We start from the raw sequence: 19661 nt of genomic DNA on the forward strand, positions 1-19661 counted from the left end.
TCTGGGCTGGTGTAGTTTTAGAGACTTTTCAATGGTTTTGAGCCTTTTCACAAAAAGGCGCAGTTCATAAAACCCTTCAATATCATGTGTATTACCAAAATCAGTGGATTACAACTCAAAATCAGCAGAAATGTGTAAAACAAAAGGGCCAAAAAAGGTGCAAATAAACCCTGCTTGCGCCTTTTGTGCCTTTTGTAGACACAAAAACAGTCTAAAGACAATAATAAATGTCGGCCATAGAGCCCAATGTTCTGTAAGATTATGTACTATTATAAGACATACAAGGTACAGTAGAGGGTGCAGTAGATAATGCACTTCAATGGAAGCCCCATTACGTCTCTGTACAATGTAGTAAAGATGTTTGTGTGCCCTGCTGTATTGACTGGGAACCATTGTTCCCTTATCTCATGAACATTTTTTATTCCTATAAGGCTATGTTTACACAGCAGAATGTCTGTGGGGAATTCCGCCGGAATATTCCGCACGGACATTCCGCTACAGTAGAGACCCATTGATTTCAATAGGATTTCTGTGGCAGATGTTTCTGCTGCGGAAATCCTGATTCCGGTTTCCCAGAAACAGTAGACGTGTCATTTTCAAGTATGAGAATACCAGTCGTACAAACAGTACGACTGTATGTACGACTCGTATTCTCATATTTCTATATACTATTTGTTTATGTATAATTTTATATTGTAAATATCAGTAAAAGTTGCTTTATACTATCTAAAGCCTTATTGGTAATTTATTGGTAATCTTTCTAAGTTTTGAGAGTAGTTAGGTGACTACCAAGAGCTCAATTTACCTTAAGGGTTCTGGACACCCCTGACAGGGCCGACTTTAACGTGGGGCAAAAGGGGCAGCTGCCCTGGGCCCTGTCATTTCTGGGGCCCAAAGCAGCTAGCCCTTTAGCCCCACGCTAAAGCAGCTAGCCGTCACCGCCACCGGTCGAAGCAGGAAACACCGATATATACACACACAGACACACACATATACCAGTGTTTCTCAGGGTGCCTCCAGCTGTTGTAAAACTGCAATTGGGCATGCTGGGAGTTGTAGTTTTGCAACAGCTAGAGGCACCCTGGTTGGGAAATGCTGATATATACCTTGCATGTGTGAGAAATATCTCCTGCATCTTCAGTCACGGTATTGCACTGTTAGTCACGGTATGGCAGTATTGTTGTGTTCTGGTATGGCATTGTTATTTAGTCATGGTATGGCGATATTGTTCTGTTCTGGTATGGTGTTGTTATTCAGTCACTGTAAATTCGGTATTGTAACTGTTTTGGTATGGCAGTGTTATTCAGTCACAGTATGGTGGTATGTTTCTGTTCGGGTATGGCGTTTTTATTCAGTCACGGTATGGGGCATTGTTCTGTTCTGGTATGGCATTGTTATTCAGTGACAGTATGGCGGTATTGTTCTTTTCTAGTATGGTAGTGTTATTCAATCACGGTATGGCGATAATTTTCTGTTCAGGTATGGCAGTGTTATTCAATCACGGTATGGCGGTATTGTTCTTTTCTGGTATGGCAGTTTTATTCAGTCACAGTATGGCAATATTGTTCTTTTCTAGTATGGTAGTGTTATTCAGTCCCAGTATGGCAGTATTGTTCTGTTCTGGTATTTTGGTGTTATTTAGTCACGGTATGGCAATATTGTTCTTTTCTAGTATGGTAGTTTTATTCAGTCACGGTATGGCAATATTGTTCTTTTCTAGTATGGTAGTTTTATTCAGTCACGGTATGGCAATATTGTTCTTTTCTAGTATGGTAGTGTTATTCAGTCCCAATATGGCAGTATTGTTCTGTTCTGGTATTTTGGTGTTATTTAGTCACGGTATGGCTGCAAAATGAGCTCTCGCCTAGGGGGGCAAAAATCCTTGCACCAGCCCTGGCTGTGGTTCACTGTTCTAAAGCAGCGCCACAGCCTTTAAAACAGTGAGCCTGTGGCCGGGACTGACGGGGGATGCGCACGTGACGTTCCTCTGCAGACCCTCACAGAAGGATGTCAGCGATGTCACACGTCAGTCCTGACAGCCGCAGGAAAGAAGAAACCAGTTGAGTGTGTCTGTAAGTGTATGTGTCTGTAGTGTATGTCTGTAGTGTATCTGTCTGTAGTGTATCTGTCTGTAGTGAATCTGTAGTGTGTGTCTGTAGTGTGTGTCTGTAGTGTATCTGTCTGTAGTGTGTGTCTGTAGTGTGTGTCTGTAGTGTGTGTCTGTAGCGTGTGTCTGTAGTGTATCTGTCTGTAGTGTGTGTCTAGTGTGTGTCTGTAGTGTGTGTCTGTAGTGTGTGTCTGTAGTGTATGTCTGTAGTGTATGTCTGTAGTGTGTGTCTGTAGTGTGTGTCTGTAGTGTATGTCTGTAGTGTGTGTCTGTAGTGTGTGTCTGTAGTGTATCTGTCTGTAGTGTGTCTGTAGTGTGTGTCTGTAGTGTGTGTCTGTAGTGTGTGTCTGTAGTGTGTGTCTGTAGTGTGTGTCTGTAGTGTGTGTCTGTAGTGTATGTCTGTAGTGTATGTCTGTAGTGTATGTCTGTAGTGTGTGTCTGTAGTGTATGTCTGTAATGTTTGTCTGTAGTGTGTGTCTGTAGTGTGTGTCTGTAGTGTATCTGTCTGTAGTGTGTGTCTGTAGTGTATGTCTGTAGTGTGTGTCTGTAGTGTGTGTTTGTAGCGTGTGTCTGTAGTGTATCTGTCTGTAATGTTTGTCTGTAGTGTGTGTCTGTAGTGTGTGTCTGTAGTGTATCTGTCTGTAGTGTGTGTCTGTAGTGTATGTCTGTAGTGTGTGTCTGTAGTGTGTGTCTGTAGTGTGTGTCTGTAGTGTATCTGTCTGTAATGTTTGTCTGTAGTGTGTGTCTGTAGTGTGTGTCTGTAGTGTATCTGTCTGTAGTGTGTGTCTGTAGTGTATGTCTGTAGTGTGTGTCTGTAGTGTATGTCTGTAGTGTGTGTCTGTAGTGTGTGTCTGTAGTGTGTGTCTGTAGTGTGTGTCTGTAGTGTGTGTGTCTGTAGTGTGTGTGTCTGTAGTGTGTGTGTCTGTAGTGTGTGTGTCTGTAGTGTGTGTCTGTAGTGTATGTCTGTAGTGTGTGTCTGTAGTGTGTGTCTGTAGTGTATCTGTCTGTAGTGTGTGTCTGTAGTGTGTGTCTGTAGTGTGTGTCTGTAGTGTATCTGTCTGTAGTATGTGTCTGTAGTGTATCTGTCTGTAGTGTGTGTCTGTAGTGTGTGTCTGTAGTGTGTGTCTGTAGTGTGTGTCTGTAGTGTATCTGTCTGTAGTGTATGTCTGTAGTGTGTGTCTGTAGTGTGTGTCTGTAGTGTGTCTCTGTAGTGTATCTGTCTGTAGTGTATGTCTGTAGTGTGTGTCTGTAGTGTATCTGTCTGTAGTGTGTGTCTGTAGTGTATCTGTCTGTAGTGTGTGTCTGTAGTGTGTGTCTGTAGTGTATCTGTCTGTAGTGTGTGTCTGTAGTGTGTGTCTGTAGCGTGTGTCTGTAGTGTATCTGTCTGTAGTGTGTGTCTGTAGTGTGTGTCTGTAGTGTGTGTCTGTAGTGTGTGTCTGTAGTGTGTGTCTGTAGTGTGTGTCTGTAGTGTGTGTCTGTAGTGTGTGTCTGTAGTGTATGTCTGTAGTGTATGTCTGTAGTGTATGTCTGTAGTGTATGTCTGTAGTGTGTGTCTGTAGTGTATGTCTGTAATGTTTGTCTGTAGTGTGTGTCTGTAGTGTGTGTCTGTAGTGTATCTGTCTGTAGTGTGTGTCTGTAGTGTGTGTCTGTAGTGTATGTCTGTAGTGTGTGTCTGTAGTGTGTGTTTGTAGCGTGTGTCTGTAGTGTATCTGTCTGTAATGTTTGTCTGTAGTGTGTGTCTGTAGTGTGTGTCTGTAGTGTATCTGTCTGTAGTGTGTGTCTGTAGTGTATGTCTGTAGTGTGTGTCTGTAGTGTGTGTCTGTAGTGTGTGTCTGTAGTGTATCTGTCTGTAATGTTTGTCTGTAGTGTGTGTCTGTAGTGTGTGTCTGTAGTGTATCTGTCTGTAGTGTGTGTCTGTAGTGTATGTCTGTAGTGTGTGTCTGTAGTGTATGTCTGTAGTGTGTGTCTGTAGTGTGTGTCTGTAGTGTGTGTCTGTAGTGTGTGTCTGTAGTGTGTGTGTCTGTAGTGTGTGTGTCTGTAGTGTGTGTGTCTGTAGTGTGTGTGTCTGTAGTGTGTGTGTCTGTAGTGTGTGTGTCTGTAGTGTGTGTCTGTAGTGTATGTCTGTAGTGTGTGTCTGTAGTGTGTGTCTGTAGTGTATCTGTCTGTAGTATGTGTCTGTAGTGTATCTGTCTGTAGTGTGTGTCTGTAGTGTGTGTCTGTAGTGTATGTCTGTAGTGTGTGTCTGTAGTGTGTGTCTGTAGTGTGTGTCTGTAGTGTGTGTCTGTAGTGTGTGTGTCTGTAGTGTGTGTGTCTGTAGTGTGTGTCTGTAGTGTATGTCTGTAGTGTTTGTCTGTAGTGTGTGTCTGTAGTGTATCTGTCTGTAGTATGTGTCTGTAGTGTATCTGTCTGTAGTGTGTGTCTGTAGTGTGTGTCTGTAGTGTGTGTCTGTAGTGTGTGTCTGTAGTGTATCTGTCTGTAGTGTATGTCTGTAGTGTGTGTCTGTAGTGTGTGTCTGTAGTGTGTCTCTGTAGTGTATCTGTCTGTAGTGTATGTCTGTAGTGTGTGTCTGTAGTGTATCTGTCTGTAGTGTGTGTCTGTAGTGTATCTGTCTGTAGTGTGTGTCTGTAGTGTGTGTCTGTAGTGTATGTCTGTAGTGTGTGTCTGTAGTGTATCTGTCTGTAGTGTGTGTCTGTAGTGTGTGTCTGTAGTGTATGTCTGTAGTGTATCTGTCTGTAGTGTGTGCCTGTAGTGTGTGTCTGTAGTGTATGTCTGTAGTGTGTGTCTGTAGTGTGTGTTTGTAGTGTATGTCTGTAGTGTGTGTCTGTAGTGTGTGTCTGTAGTGTGTGTCTGTAGTGTGTGTCTGTAGTGTGTGTCTGTAGTGTGTCTGTAGTGTGTGTCTGTAGTGTATGTCTGTAGTGTATGTCTGTAGTGTATGTCTGTAGTGTATGTCTGTAGTGTGTGTCTGTAGTGTATGTCTGTAGTGTGTGTCTGTAGTGTGTGTCTGTAGTGTGTGTCTGTAGTGTGTGTCTGTAGTGTGTGTCTGTAGTGTATCTGTCTGTAGTGTGTGCCTGTAGTGTGTGCCTGTAGTGTGTGTCTGTAGTGTGTGTCTGTAGTGTGTGTCTGTAGTGTGTGTCTGTAGTGTATGTCTGTAGTGTGTGTCTGTAGTGTGTGTCTGTAGTGTGTGTCTGTAGTGTGTGTCTGTAGTGTGTCTGTAGTGTGTCTGTAGTGTATGTCTGTAGTGTGTGTCTGTAGTGTGTGTCTGTAGCGTGTGTCTGTAGTGTGTGTCTGTAGTGTGTGTCTGTAGCGTGTGTCTGTAGTGTGTGTCTGTAGTGTGTGTCTGTAGTGTGTGTCTGTAGTGTGTGTCTGTAGTGTGTGTCTGTAGTGTGTGTCTGTAGTGTATGTCTGTGGTGTGTGTCTGTAGTGTGTGTCTGTAGTGTGTGTCTGTAGTGTATCTGTCTGTAGTGTGTGTCTGTAGTGTGTGTCTGTAGTGTGTGTCTGTAGTGTGTGTCTGTAGCGTGTGTCTGTAGCGTGTGTCTGTAGTGTGTGTCTGTAGTGTGTGTCTGTAGTGTGTGTCTGTAGTGTGTCTGTAGTGTGTGTCTGTAATGTGTGTCTGTAGTGTGTCTGTAGTGTGTCTGTAGTGTGTGTCTGTAGCGTGTGTCTGTAGTGTGTGTCTGTAGTGTGTGTCTGTAGTGTGTGTCTGTAGTGTGTGTCTGTAGTGTGTGTCTGTAGCGTGTGTCTGTAGTGTGTGTCTGTAGCGTGTGTCTGTAGTGTGTGTCTGTAGTGTGTCTGTAGTGTGTGTCTGTAGCGTGTGTCTGTAGCGTGTGTCTGTAGTGTGTGTCTGTAGTGTGTGTCTGTAGTGTGTGTCTGTAGTGTGTGTCTGTAGTGTGTGTCTGTAGTGTGTGTCTGTAGCGTGTGTCTGTAGTGTGTCTGTAGTGTATCTGTCTGTAGTGTGTGTCTGTAGTGTGTGTCTGTAGTGTGTGTCTGTAGTGTGTGTCTGTAGTGTGTGTCTGTAGTGTGTGTTTGTAGTGTATGTCTGTAGTGTGTGTCTGTAGTGTGTGTCTGTAGTGTGTGCCTGTAGTGTGTGTCTGTAGTGTGTGTCTGTAGCGTGTGTCTGTAGCGTGTGTCTGTAGTGTGTGTCTGTAGTGTATCTGTCTGTAGTGTGTGTCTGTAGTGTGTGTCTGTAGTGTATGTCTGTAGTGTATGTCTGTAGTGTGTGTCTGTAGTGTATGTCTGTAGTGTGTCTGTAGTGTGTGTCTGTAGCGTGTGTCTGTAGTGTGTGTCTGTAGTGTGTGTCTGTAGTGTGTGTCTGTAGTGTGTGTCTGTAGTGTGTCTGTAGTGTGTGTCTGTAGTGTGTGTCTGTAGTGTGTGTCTGTAGTGTGTGTCTGTAGTGTGTGTGTCTGTAGCGTGTGTCTGTAGTGTGTGTCTGTAGTGTGTGTCTGTAGTGTGTGTCTGTAGTGTGTGTCTGTAGTGTGTGTCTGTAGCGTGTGTCTGTAGCGTGTGTCTGTAGTGTGTGTCTGTAGTGTGTGTCTGTAGCGTGTGTCTGTAGTGTATCTGTCTGTAGTGTGTGTCTGTAGTGTGTGTCTGTAGCGTGTGTCTGTAGCGTGTGTCTGTAGTGTGTCTGTAGTGTGTGTCTGTAGTGTGTGTCTGTAGCGTGTGTCTGTAGTGTGTGTCTGTAGTGTATCTGTCTGTAGTGTGTGTCTGTAGCGTGTGTCTGTAGTGTATCTGTCTGTAGTGTGTGTCTGTAGTGTGTGTCTGTAGCGTGTGTCTGTAGTGTGTGTCTGTAGTGTGTGTCTGTAGTGTGTGTCTGTAGTGTGTGTCTGTAGCGTGTGTCTGTAGTGTATCTGTCTGTAGTGTGTGTCTGTAGCGTGTGTCTGTAGTGTGTGTCTGTAGTGTGTGTCTGTAGTGTGTGTCTGTAGTGTGTGTCTGTAGCGTGTGTCTGTAGTGTATCTGTCTGTAGTGTGTGTCTGTAGTGTGTGTCTGTAGTGTGTGTCTGTAGCGTGTGTCTGTAGCGTGTGTCTGTAGTGTGTGTCTGTAGTGTGTGTCTGTAGTGTGTGTCTGTAGCGTGTGTCTGTAGCGTGTGTCTGTAGCGTGTGTCTGTAGTGTGTGTCTGTAGTGTGTGTCTGTAGTGTGTGTCTGTAGTGTGTGACGGCCCTGACCCCTTATCTATATCCAATATTGTTTGATGTGTAATTTTCAGTGGATTCTGCTCAGAAATGCATTGCTGAGTGGTCCTAGCACCTGCCGGATTATCCAGATGTGCGGAATGTCCATCCATGGGGGCGGATATTCCGCACTTTTGTGGCGGTGTGACTCTTAAGACTAGCACATTAAACATATAGTAACTACATATTATGTACATATACATATGTACATTTCCCTAATGACCTGTAAATAATGGGAATCACCATTTCCCCTTTTTCCTAAAACACTACACGCCTGATATTGCAGACCATCCCCTCTGATGTGATTGGTGTTACTACTTCTAGAAATAGAAATCTTGGACAACCCCTTTATGTAAAGCAGTTCCATAGGAGCTCCTAAAGATCTGTGTTAGAATGAGCAGATTGTAGAATGTCCATTCTTCTATAATGCAAAACACAACATTTGTGAATATCCATTATCTTTAGTCCCCTGCTGTAATCCTTCATTTATATCCAATCTCCTTCATTTCTCTCCATCTTCTAATCCCTTGATTATCCTTCATATCCCATATTCCACACTTTTCATTTTGTTTCCTTTTGCTCTCTTCCTTGGACTTTTCTCCCTTTTAATAATCATTTCTGTATGAGTCTTTTACTGCTGCCTGGGGTGTTTCTTTCTTTTCTTATTCCATTATCTTAACATTCTTGCCCCTAACTCTGATGTATCTTCTTGATTTGTGTCCACCTAATGTACGTTCCTTGCACTTCACTTCAGGACCGCCTAGTATCCGTCCTATGAAGAATCTGACAGCAGTAGCTGGAAGAGATAGCTTCATTCATTGCCGGGTAATTGGGTATCCATACTACTTCATCAGTTGGTACAAGGACTCTCTTCTGCTGCCCGATAACCACAGGCAGGTGGTATTCGAGAATGGGACCCTGATGCTCAGTGATGTACAGAAGGGAAGCGATGAAGGCGAATACCTGTGCAGCGTCCTCATTCAGCCCCAGCTTTCTATCAGCCAGAGCGTCCATATCACCGTAAAAGGTCAGAAGGCAAATGGGTAACAAAGAGACTAATCGCATGTGCACACAATATAATGAACAGCCCTGACATTGACTTACAATCCAATGACTATATGACTGACCTTTGACCCATGCTCTCAATTACAATATTGTAGCTTTGTACCTCTGTCCACGTATATTTATAACCTGGATACAGAGGACATTACTGAACCTAGGAGCCAGAAGATAAGAGCTTATCCTCAACAATAGGATCTGTTGTGAGGAAATATGAATATTCCTATTGCATGTTAGACTTGATTCACATCACAGTTGCGCTATGCATTACCAGTATACACCAGCAAAAAGGGATGCAGCCAATCCCCATTCTCCTTTGCAAATAAGTATAAATAAATAAATAAACAAGTAAAGATATATATATATATATTCTATTCTATTTTTTTCGGGACTGAAAAAAAGTATGGTTTTAAGAAAATAGATTAATTGTAGTCAACTGTAGTCGATTATATTTAATGCATGGGCCTACCGCGATATGGGATATTTTACGAGTATCCCATCAAATGCCAGCGACGTACACCCAAATGTAATGTGTAAATCCAGTATTACATTTAAAAGGGCATGTCCAGGATTGGGGGGGGGGGGGGGGGGACAGCGCCACACCTGTTCTTAGGTTGTATGTTGTACTGCAACTCCGCTCTCTTAAAGTGTCACTATCACTTATAAAATGTCATTGTCAAAGAGTCATGTCAAAAGTTTTACCTGAGTCTGGGTGTCCAGACCCCCACTGATTGCCAGAACGAGGTGGGAAATGTGCTCGGATAAGTTCCATCTCACTCGCTGTTGCACAAGACAGATTCTATGGAAAGTCTATCCCATCTTGTGTGACAAGAAGCAAGATGCCTCCCCATTCTCATTCTATTAATCGTGGGGGTCTGAACACCCAGGTCCCAACCGATCAAAACTTTTGACATTGGCAATGATAGAAACACTTTAAGCATGGCACCTAAAATCATGTTGATAAACATTCAGTACAGCATTACTTAAATGGGCACTCTCATTAAAACAAATTTTTGCTATTATACTCCTTATGGTAAATAAAAAAAATCTTTCTAATATACTTTGTTTAAAAAAAAAAAAAAAAAAATTATGTTTTATTTGTGTTTAGAAAAGCTGCCACTAGGTGTCTCCCTACTTGTCCAGAGCACATTTCCCCCCATCTCTTGCGCAGACTTTGGACTTCTGCTGGCTTGACAGAAGTCCAAAATCAGGAAATGCTGGGGAGGGGGGGGGGGAGTGCAGCCTTAGCCAATCATAGCTCATCTTACACTGAACTGGTCTGGGCTGTGTGTAGCAGAGTGAGGGATGAAGTTATCCCCTGTATGGCTTCAGATGATGTCACACCTGCTGGGGAACTCCCCTTCCCAGTCTGTGGTCTCAATCTGACTGAGACTGAGCAGAAAATACAGAGCAATATCAAGGTAGAAAACTAAAAAATAATAAAAATAAAGGCAGGGGGTGGTTTATCATGATGGGGGCAGTGAACTGGAAGGATTATAAAATTTAACAAGATCATGACAGGTACTCTTTAAACCCTGACTGATACCTAATGAACATTTCTGCAACTTTCTAATATATTTGGGTCTCAATTTCAAGGACTTGCATTGCTGTTTAGTTCCAGCAGATCAAAAACCCATCCTGTTCTTGCCCTGCTAACAGCTGCGGTTTTTGTTACAGTGTATCCCCATAAGAAATAAGCAAAAAAAATCGATTGTTTGTCCTAGACTTCATGCTGATTAATCTTACTCCGATACATTGCAACAAAATTAAATAACAATAAAACAAAAACAAAGAGGTTTTCTGCATCCGAATGTACAGTAAATGTTTCCGACATCTTCCGACAGAGAGGATGCAAATAGCAACACAAAATATAGTAGACAGTTTAGTAATATATCATGATACAATGAAAAGAAAAAGCTAAATAAAAAATTCAGTTCTGCTACTGTACTTACAGGAGATGCTTTTTTTGTAGGAGAAACTCTTGTTTTCTTTCCCTATCAGCAAGATGAAAAGTTATCCCCTATCCACAGTATAGGGCAGTGGTCTTCAAACTGTAGACCTCCAGCTGTTGCAAAACTACAACTCCCAGCATGCCCGGACAGCCAAGGGCTGTCCGGGCATGCTGGAGTTGTAGTTTTGCAACAGCTGGAGGTCCATGGTTTGGAGACCACTGGTATTGGGGATAACTAGCTAATCTGTTGGCTTCCTACTGCTGGAACCCCCACTGATCATAACACCAATGGTCAATTGTCCCCCAACTGAAAGAAGCATCAACACATATGCTCAGTCACCGCATTATTCACTGTCCATGGAACATAACCAAGTTAGCACCTGGCAGTATCCGGAAGTTCCATAAAGAATGAATGGCGTAGAGGCTGAGCATGCACTCTACTGCTCCATTTACTTGGGGAACAATTGACTGTTCTTGTGATTGGTGGGTGTCCCAGCAGTCAGCCCCCACCGATCACCTAGTTATTCCCTATCCTGTGACTTGGCGATATCTTGGAATAACGGTCACACGCTGCATTTTTTTAGTGTTTTTGCCTTTTTGGAGTTTTTAGCCTTAAAGCGTACCTTTCATAGTGCAAAAAAATATATAAAAATAAATAAAGTGATATGTTACTCAGTACCTAATGCTGACCATGTACATATAATTTTAATGTGTCTAGGACGTGTATATCCCTAACAAATAGCATTTATATGTTGCTCACTTGCTTTTTGTTCTTGCCTTACGGAGGGAGCGTGTCCATCTCTCCCTTACTGTGGATGACTCATCTGCTCTGAGTCTGGGAGCCTGGCCGTTTGCAAATCACTGCACAGTAGTTTTTATGCATGCATTTTCTATCTGTTCCTAGTAAAGCTGGATGCTAATCAACATAGCTGTCCCTATGTGTGTCATTCAGCTTTCACAGACTCCTGAACGTCTGATCAACTTCTTTGTCATTCAGGAGTCAAAGAAAGCTTTGGCTGTTCAAGCATGCTGGGAGTTGTAGTTTTGCGTTGCAACAGCTGGAGCTGCAGTATTTATAAAGCACTCTGGAAGAGCAGTGTTGCCTTTATCTGTTGCAAAACTAAAAGTCCCAGCATGCCCACACATCATTTGTCTGTAGTTTTGCAAGAGTTGGAGGCACACAGCTGGAGAATACACAGCTCTAAAACAGAGTTTTACAAAGATTGTACCCCCCAGCTGTTGCAAAACAGCAACTCCCATCATGGGAGTTGTAGTTTAGGAACAGCTGAAGGCTGCAGTGGTGCAATGGTGATCTCTATACTAGATACCAACACACTTTACGGCCGTATCCAGTATGCTGCAAAATACAAAGTAATCTGTCTGCATAAAGACAGATGACCCCTAGTGGCGGCTATTTTCATTTTTTTTTTTCGTAAAACGAACATTAAAAAAAAAAATGTATATTTAAAAAAGTAATCTTATCAGTAGTACTACAAAATATTAAAAGTTTTTCATAATGACAGTGCCTCTTTAAGTACATTATAAAAATGCATTGCGTACAAAATGTTTTTCGCAGAGGGTTTTTTTTTTGCATCATGTTTGAGTGTCTTTTATGGCCTTTAGCTTTCCCTTCCGTGGTGATAATGTTGATCTCTGTTCAAAGTCACCGACCATTATAGTTTGTCCGGTGCTGAATTAACCACATGTACGCCATGTATGAACTCCAGCTCTATATAAAGCCATGGATCTCCTGTACAGCCTAGCCCTCCCTCACTGCCTCCTCCTCACCCCTGATCTGTTTCTCTGACAAGCCCCAGCACAGGGACCTGCTGTGTAAACACAGCGTATTAATGCCCTGCCCTTTACTCAGAGCCCCTGCTCGCTGTTTTCTGTAGTGTTTGTTGGCTTTTAAAAAAATAATGCGTCCGTCGTGGTCTTCCAGATCTGCCGGAGACTTAAAAGCTTCTCCAGCACATCAATTATTCAGGAGCACCCAGGGAGAGATCCTTCCTAATGAATAGAACGGCGTGTGAGAGCTAGACTGAGATTGTGCACCGCTTCCCTGTGTTGCTCTGCACTATTGCTGCTGCCTTACACGTCCATTGCCCTGACTTCCCTTTGTGTGTAACAACTTCATGCTCATACATGTCCCATATGATACTGTATGTGCCGTATCAAATCCTTAGAAAACCGGTTATATTCTCCAATTACAAGCATTTTCATTATAAGTTAAGCAGGACTGAATAAGAGCCAGGTAGCCAATACGTCTTTGAACTGTACTGTCAACATCTACTTTTTTTGGTTGTTGGTGCCTATGAAAGTCATATTGGTTCCTGGAGTAGTCTGACCTCTAAAGTCAATAGATTTTTGCCCATGGCTAAAAAAAGGAATACAATGACTATGTTTGGGACTATTTGGGATACAAAGTGCCTCAAAAATTTACATTTTAAGTCTGAATGCCCCAAAAACGATTGTGTTTCTTCCATTCAATTCAACTGCTCCTGGTCATGAAGACTCTCAGTCAAGTCCTGAATTAACTTAGTTTGAGATTAAGAGGTCTCATGCTGATTTACCTTCTCAGCCAATTCCTCGAGCAGCTGAGCATTAGGCCCATCAGATCTCCCATGGGGTCCGGCCTGTTTTAACGTCACATTGGGCAGGGATAAGTGCGTCCCAGAGTTTGCCCAAACTTCTGTCCCTGCCTTTTGGTGCCCCCAACTACCGGTCCTTATGCTACTAAAGTGCTGGGTGTAACAAAGTCAAAGTAATAAACAACCAAAGTACAGAAGTCAGGAAAAAAGTCAGAGGACAGCACAGCCAGCGAGGGAATGCACCAACAAATGTAAAATAAGAGTCAAACAGGTCAAGTCGGTACTCGTGAAAGTGTTGTATTATAGATATGGTAAGCAGAAGAAAAGTCAAAGAATAAGGGTCAGAATACACAGCATTAAAGCATAGCACAAGTCAGGAGCTTGTGTAGAAATTGAACTCTAACACAGGCAAATACAGCAGTAACGGGGTTGGTGAGGTAATATAGCCCACCTGAGAAGGGTTTGGACTTCGAGGCCATATGTAATTGGCTGGTCGTCCAAGCCCTCTGGTTGGCCCTGGCGTCATCACAGCAATGAAGAATGTATCAGCCAAATACAGAAGGAATTAGCCCTTCTGTTAGAACTAGATACACCCATTACAGAAAGCGTCTCTGTCTCTTCCCACTTAATTTAAAGGGGTATTCCAGGAAAAAACTTTTTTTAATATATCAACTGGTTCCAGAAAGTTAAACAGATTTGTAAATTACTTCTATTAAAAAATCTTAATCCTTTCAGTTCTTATGAGCTTCTGAAGTTAAGGTTGTTCTTTTCTGTCTAAGTAATCTCTGATGACACGTGTCTCGGGAAACGCCCAGTTTAGAAGCAAATTCCCATAGCAAACCTCTTCTAAACTGGGCGGTTCCCGAGACACGTGTCATCAGAGATTACTTAGACAGAAAAGAACAACCTAAACTTCAGAAGCTCATAAGTACTGAAAGGATTAAGATTTTTTAATAGAAGTAATTTATAAATCTGTTTAACTTTCTGGAGCCAGTTGATATATAAAAAAAAAAGTTTTTTCCTGGATAACCCCTTTAAGTCTATGTCCGTAATTGTTATGAACATAAAATTAAAGGGGATTTAAAAAATAAATTAATAAAATCAACTTGATCCAGAAAGTTATACAGATTTGTATATTATGTCTATTTAAAAATCTTCATCCTTCTAGTACCTATTAGCTGTTGTATGCTCCAGAGAAAGTTGTGTAGTTCTTTCCAGTCTGACCCAAGTGCTCTCTGCAGCTTAAGATTTGTAAATAGACATAATTTACAAATCTGTATAACTTTCTGCCATCACTTGATTTGAAAAATGTTTTCTTCTTCTAAAAAAAAAATGTCTGAAAAAGTAGTAAATGCAAAGAGTCACCCTGACCCCCACTGATCATAAAATGTCTAACATTGTTGCTATGATATATCAGTTTTTAAGGAGCCCGGTACCCTTTAATGCTCTGTTAATGTATGAGTAAATTGACATGCCCAATTGACTGGGGGGGATAGAAGCTGCCAGTTTTTCAGGAGGAATAACAGAGGAACATCACAACACTGAGTTCTAAGGAAAGCTGCTTCAGCATAGTTATTTTTGAGTAATTTATATATTCCTAAAACAGAGAAAAATATATAAATGATGCACATGTAAAGCAATTTTTTTTAACTTTGTTTTCTTTCCTAATTCTGTCTATGTTTACCTCACAGTACCCCCATTGATTCAGCCCTTCGAGTTCCCTCCTGCATCCATCGGACAGCTCCTTTATATTCCATGTGTGGTGTCCTCCGGAGATATGCCAATTCGTATCACATGGCGCAAGGATGGACAGGTTATTATCTCGGCCTCTGGCATCACTATTGAGACTAAGGAATTTATGAGCTCCCTGCAGATCTCCAATGTGTCCCTCAAACATAATGGCAATTACACCTGCATAGCAAGTAATGATGCGGCCACGGTGAGCCGGGAGAGGCAACTGATAGTGCGAGGTAAGAGAATACAGCTGGAGGGATACAGAGGTGTTTTATGTGACGGGGCAGGTGGAATGCTACATCAGCAGAAAGAAGCTGCCATGATATAGATAATGCTTATGTACAATGTGTAAACAAGTTACTTTCCAAACCAAAAGTAGAGTAGTGAGAGCAACCAGGAACGTGTGAAGATGTAATGCCCAGTGTATTAGCCGGTATAACATTACAATGGCAAGAGTGGGACCTTTGGCTCATGTGCACTCTCCTGAATGACATAGCAGTTGAAAAAGAGGTACATTGGTAATAACAGTCTCTATTCCCCTGGTGCACACCCTGTGTAACATGTCTGGTGGATGGTAGTTGGGGTGTCTGTGATGTTCAAGGTACAATGATATAGCCAGACAGAGGTTTAAAGCAAAACAGACTGCCAGTTTACTGGCACTAAACCCAATACACAGGGATACACAGTCTCATGTATACAGTAGTGCATTAGTGAGGAGGTACCCCTTTTTGGCCATAGTACAGGAAGGCATATGTGGGAGATGTTAGGAAGCTAATTCACTCACTCAGGCTTTGTGTAGATGTAAGGAAAAGCAGTCCTGAAATGTTACACTAAAAGGATCTTTACTGGTGGACTGTCAGTGAGTGAGCTGCAGTTTCCTTTGTGGGATGCGGGCCTGAATGTTAGAGATGAGCAAAGTTACAGTGATTTGATTCATCACGAACTTCTCAGCTCGGCAGTTGATGACTTTTCCTGCATAAATGAGTTCAGCTTTCAGGTGCTCCGGTGGGCTGTAAAAGGTGGATACAGTCCTAAGAGAGAGTCTTCTAGGACTGTATCCACCTTTTCCAGCCCACCGGAGCACCTGAAAGCTGAACTCATTTATGCAGGGTAAAGTCAGCAACTGCCGAGCTGAGAAGTTCGTGACAAATCGAATCACTGTAACTTCACTCATCTCTAACATTCAGGCCTGCATCCCACAGAGGAAGCTGCAGCTCAATCACTGTAACTGCTCATCTCTACTGAATGTAGATGTGACATGACAAACACAAATCCCTAGCACTGGCATGGCAGGTATCAGGTGGCAGGTAAGAGGCTCTTGTAAAACTTATCCTCTCTGATTCAGTATTCAATTCTTCTCAGAGGGGGAAGAATATATCACACCTTCTTGAAAAAAATTATAATAATAAAATAAAAAGTATCATGGTACATAAGGGCCTAGATGTCAACATAGTAGAAAAAGTTCAGTGTCCACATATATCAAACATATGGCAATATACATTGTCAATAACAGTACAAGATAAGGATAAGAAGGCAAAGTAACGGCTCTGAAATAATAAAGCAACGATTAGATGTCAGATGCAGGATCTGTGCTGGGATATTCCAAGTATACTCTATAAAAGCTGTAGAAAAAGTCTCATTGAATTACTGGGCTGGTTAATATGTAGTAATACGTCTTCTTATCTGTATTGTTCAAGCACCTCTAACATTAAACAGGTTTTGGAGACACAGGTACAATTTACATCCAATGATAAGTTTTTATCTGTGACATTTTCATGCTCAGTGTAGCTGAGTTTTATTTTATGTCATTCATTTTCAGTCCATAAGCTCTCTTTTTTATTCTCTTGGCTGTTACTTGCTAAACTATATACAGCTTATATCTATAAGAGTGTGTTGACGGTGTATTCCTGCAGGGGGCATGATTAATGGGTAATGCATGAGGGATGCAGGCTCTGGATGGCCTAGAAAAATAAAGGCAGTCAGATACAGAGGTGTAAAAATGCAGAAACTTACTGCACACCACAACTTTTTACAGTCTCACCTCAAGGGGGCACTTTGTCCTGTAGGCATGTTTTGCCTTCATTTGTATACACTCTATTGAAGAGCCAATAAATAATAGAACTGAATGCACAAGAAAACGGATAATGCACAATATTTTACATTTGCCAAATATATATATACATACATTGTATAAGCATACAGCTGCACATGTTAAGGCCGTACATTTAGAAGGACTTTTTAAACATCTACCGTGTTTCCCCGAAAATAAACCCTACCCCGAAAGTAAGCCCTAGCAGGATTATCCGGGTGGGCTGCAATAAAAGCCCTACCCCGAAAATAAGACCTAGGCCAGGGGTGATCAACTGGTGGACCGCAGTCCAGATCTGGACCTTGGCCGCCAGTAATGCCCGCAGACACCTCCCCCCCTCTCCTTTGGCTGGCCCCGCGGCAAGTTACCGTAATTGAGCCGGGGCAGGGACGCTGTCGCTTTAAAACATTCGCGCATATGCACGGCCAACGTCACGGACGTGTCCCTGCCCCCGGCTGCTAAGCAACAGAAGGAGATCCCGCCGCTGCCTAGAGCTGCAGCTTCCATACAGTACAAGTTGCGGACGCTACCATATGAAGGTGGGGAAGTGCTGGTCTCCGCTGGGGATGAAATGTGTACTGCAGTTTATTATGGCAGAGTGGTGGGGTGCACTGTATCAGTGTGGAGGATGGGGGCTGTAGGAGTGTGGAGGATGGAGGGCTGTAACAGTGTGGAGGATGGGGGCTGTAGCAGTGTGGAGGATGGGGGCTGTAGGAGTGTGGAGGATGGAGGGCTGTAACAGTGTGGAGGATGGGGGCTGTAACAGTGTTGAGGATGGGGGCTGTAGCAGTGTGGAGGATGGGGGGCTGCAGGAGTGTGGAGGATGGTGGCTGTAGCAGTGTGGAAGATGGGGAAGGTGCGGCATCCTCCACACTGCTACAGACCCCCATCCTCCACACTGCTACAGCCCCCCATGTTATTCAAGGTACATACCAGAAATAAATAAGCCCTACCCTGAAAATAAGCCCTAGTGTGTTTTTTGTGACTAAAATTAATATAAGACCCGGTCTTATTTTCGGAGAGACACGGTATGTAACATCTATTACAGTCTACCAAAGGAAGACTGCAGCTTATCAGATATCTTCCTTAGAACAAGTTTTCTCCATGAATTTCAGTATATTGTTCATCTGGCAGTCATGTGTCCCTTTTAAAAGGGCTATTCTGGTACCAGCTATTGCAGACTTGATGCATGGAGAGAAAGTCTACAGTTTTATGCAATGTTCTCTAGAAGCTCTGGATGGGGAATTGCCAGAAGTCCTGTGGGAGGGGCGTAGGCAGGGGGAGGGGGCTGTGATGAAGAGCTGAAGGAAATCATTACATTCTGGGAATTGAGCAACTGAGCAACAGTGGCAGAGACCCACAGACACACATAAAAAATATATTTTTTATGGTTTCAGAATGGAGGCAGACAGGTAAGCAATGCTTTATGCTTCGGTAGCATTTCTATACTTTTTACCTGATTACAGAATACCCCTTTAAGTATTTGCTTAGGTAGATAAAGCTATAGTGATTTCTGTCATTGGACAGTAATACCATGCATGTAGAATAACTAAGTTCTATCACTTACAAGTCACTTTGTATATGTTATGTAGAATATCCTCTCCACCCCTCGGCTCTTTATTTCCTCTGCTTTTCTCATTTTTGCAAGTCAAAAACCAGCTGAATACAAATGGCTTAATTTTAGGATATTTCTCTAGTATTGAGGATCTGTAGCGGCAACAAAGGGAAAATGAGGACAGTGCAGCGGAAATAAGTGTCAAAACTTGTCACTTCCACTGTTTTCTGAACTTAGCTCAGAAATATGGGAGGTTGTGTTTATGAGCTGTTGTGTTCATATGTATCCTCTAAATCTTGTGTCACAGTAACAAATCTTTGACTTATCACTGGTTGTCTCATTATTGGGGGATCCCAAAAACAAGCAGCACTTTCCTAGCAGAAATTATAGGGTTTGTCTGCTTGACAAAAGGCCCCCAGCTGGAATCTCCCACAATCTGTTCGGAAACTTAGAAGTAAGTGTTCAGGAGAAATTAGGCATTACACAGGGTCCATTCAAAGCAAGGTGCTGTGTAACGTAGGGCAGGACAGGTCCTCCAGAGTGAAACACCTTCCTTGTATTTTTCTAATCGCTGTCAACTCTATCTAAGAGATAACCCTTAATGGGGACCCCCAGAATTCCATAAGTTGTATGAGAATGAGTTAAATCATTGCCCATTTCCTATCTAAATCAAGGGTTTTACACCAGTGTCCAGTTTAAAGGGAATGTATTACCTAGATTTTCTTTCCAGGTTAGAGGCAGATACTCAAACATGTTCTTTTTTAATTAGCTTTTATTTACTGATAGTAACTTTTTCACATTGTGGTGTCCCAGTACGGGAGGTGTTACCCCGTGCTCCTACTGTCCTGTCGGGCGGCCTCCTTCAGTGTCCCCAAGGCCCCCTGCACTTGTTTCCCCATTGTAAATATGTTTTACCATGTAAAGTGTTATAAAATGTAATGTTGCTTTAAGAGTTATACCATGTGATATGTCATGTGATTGTTACCCAGGAGGCACCAGTGACCAGGTGATCCCAAGAGTGACCTATGGGCTCCCTGCTAGTCTCCCCCATATAAGCCCTGGGTGGAGCTAGCTTTGCTCTCTTTGAGCTCTGCTCTTATGCTAAGCTGAGGTCCAGTGCAGTCGTGCCTAGTGTGTGTGTCCAGAGCGTTGGAGGCCTCAAAGTCAAGTCCCAGCAAGCCCTCAAGGTCTCTGCCTCACTGGTTACCTCCTTGGGCCCTGGCTGAACTGTATAGACTTTATCAACTGTCTACCCTCAGTAAAGCTACCGTTGTCCGTAACTTGGCGTCGGAGTCTTTATTGCCCCCTTGCCTAGCCCAGCATCCAGCGGTATACCTTCGGGTGGTTATAGTCTAAACCATGCCCTGGCGTCACGAATACAAGAGGTTAATGCCATCTGCCCCTAAGGTAACA

The 19661-nt window shown here is 42.7% G+C and overlaps 1 protein-coding gene across 5 annotated transcripts in view; it reads left to right on the top strand.

Annotated features, from left to right (window-relative positions):
* Window positions 1–19661, top strand: part of DSCAML1 (DS cell adhesion molecule like 1) — a 293681-nt gene that overhangs the window by 233302 nt on the left and 40718 nt on the right. For all 5 annotated transcript variants that reach the window (XM_056542777.1, XM_056542778.1, XM_056542780.1 and 2 more), the window contains exons 8-9: window positions 8024–8296; window positions 14562–14840. In XM_056542777.1, coding sequence (XP_056398752.1) covers window positions 8024–8296; window positions 14562–14840 — 552 coding nt within the window. The remainder of the gene's footprint in view (window positions 1–8023; window positions 8297–14561; window positions 14841–19661) is intronic.

This window comes from Hyla sarda, chromosome 10, assembly GCF_029499605.1.
Source record: "Hyla sarda isolate aHylSar1 chromosome 10, aHylSar1.hap1, whole genome shotgun sequence".
NCBI lineage: Eukaryota > Metazoa > Chordata > Amphibia > Anura > Hylidae > Hyla > Hyla sarda.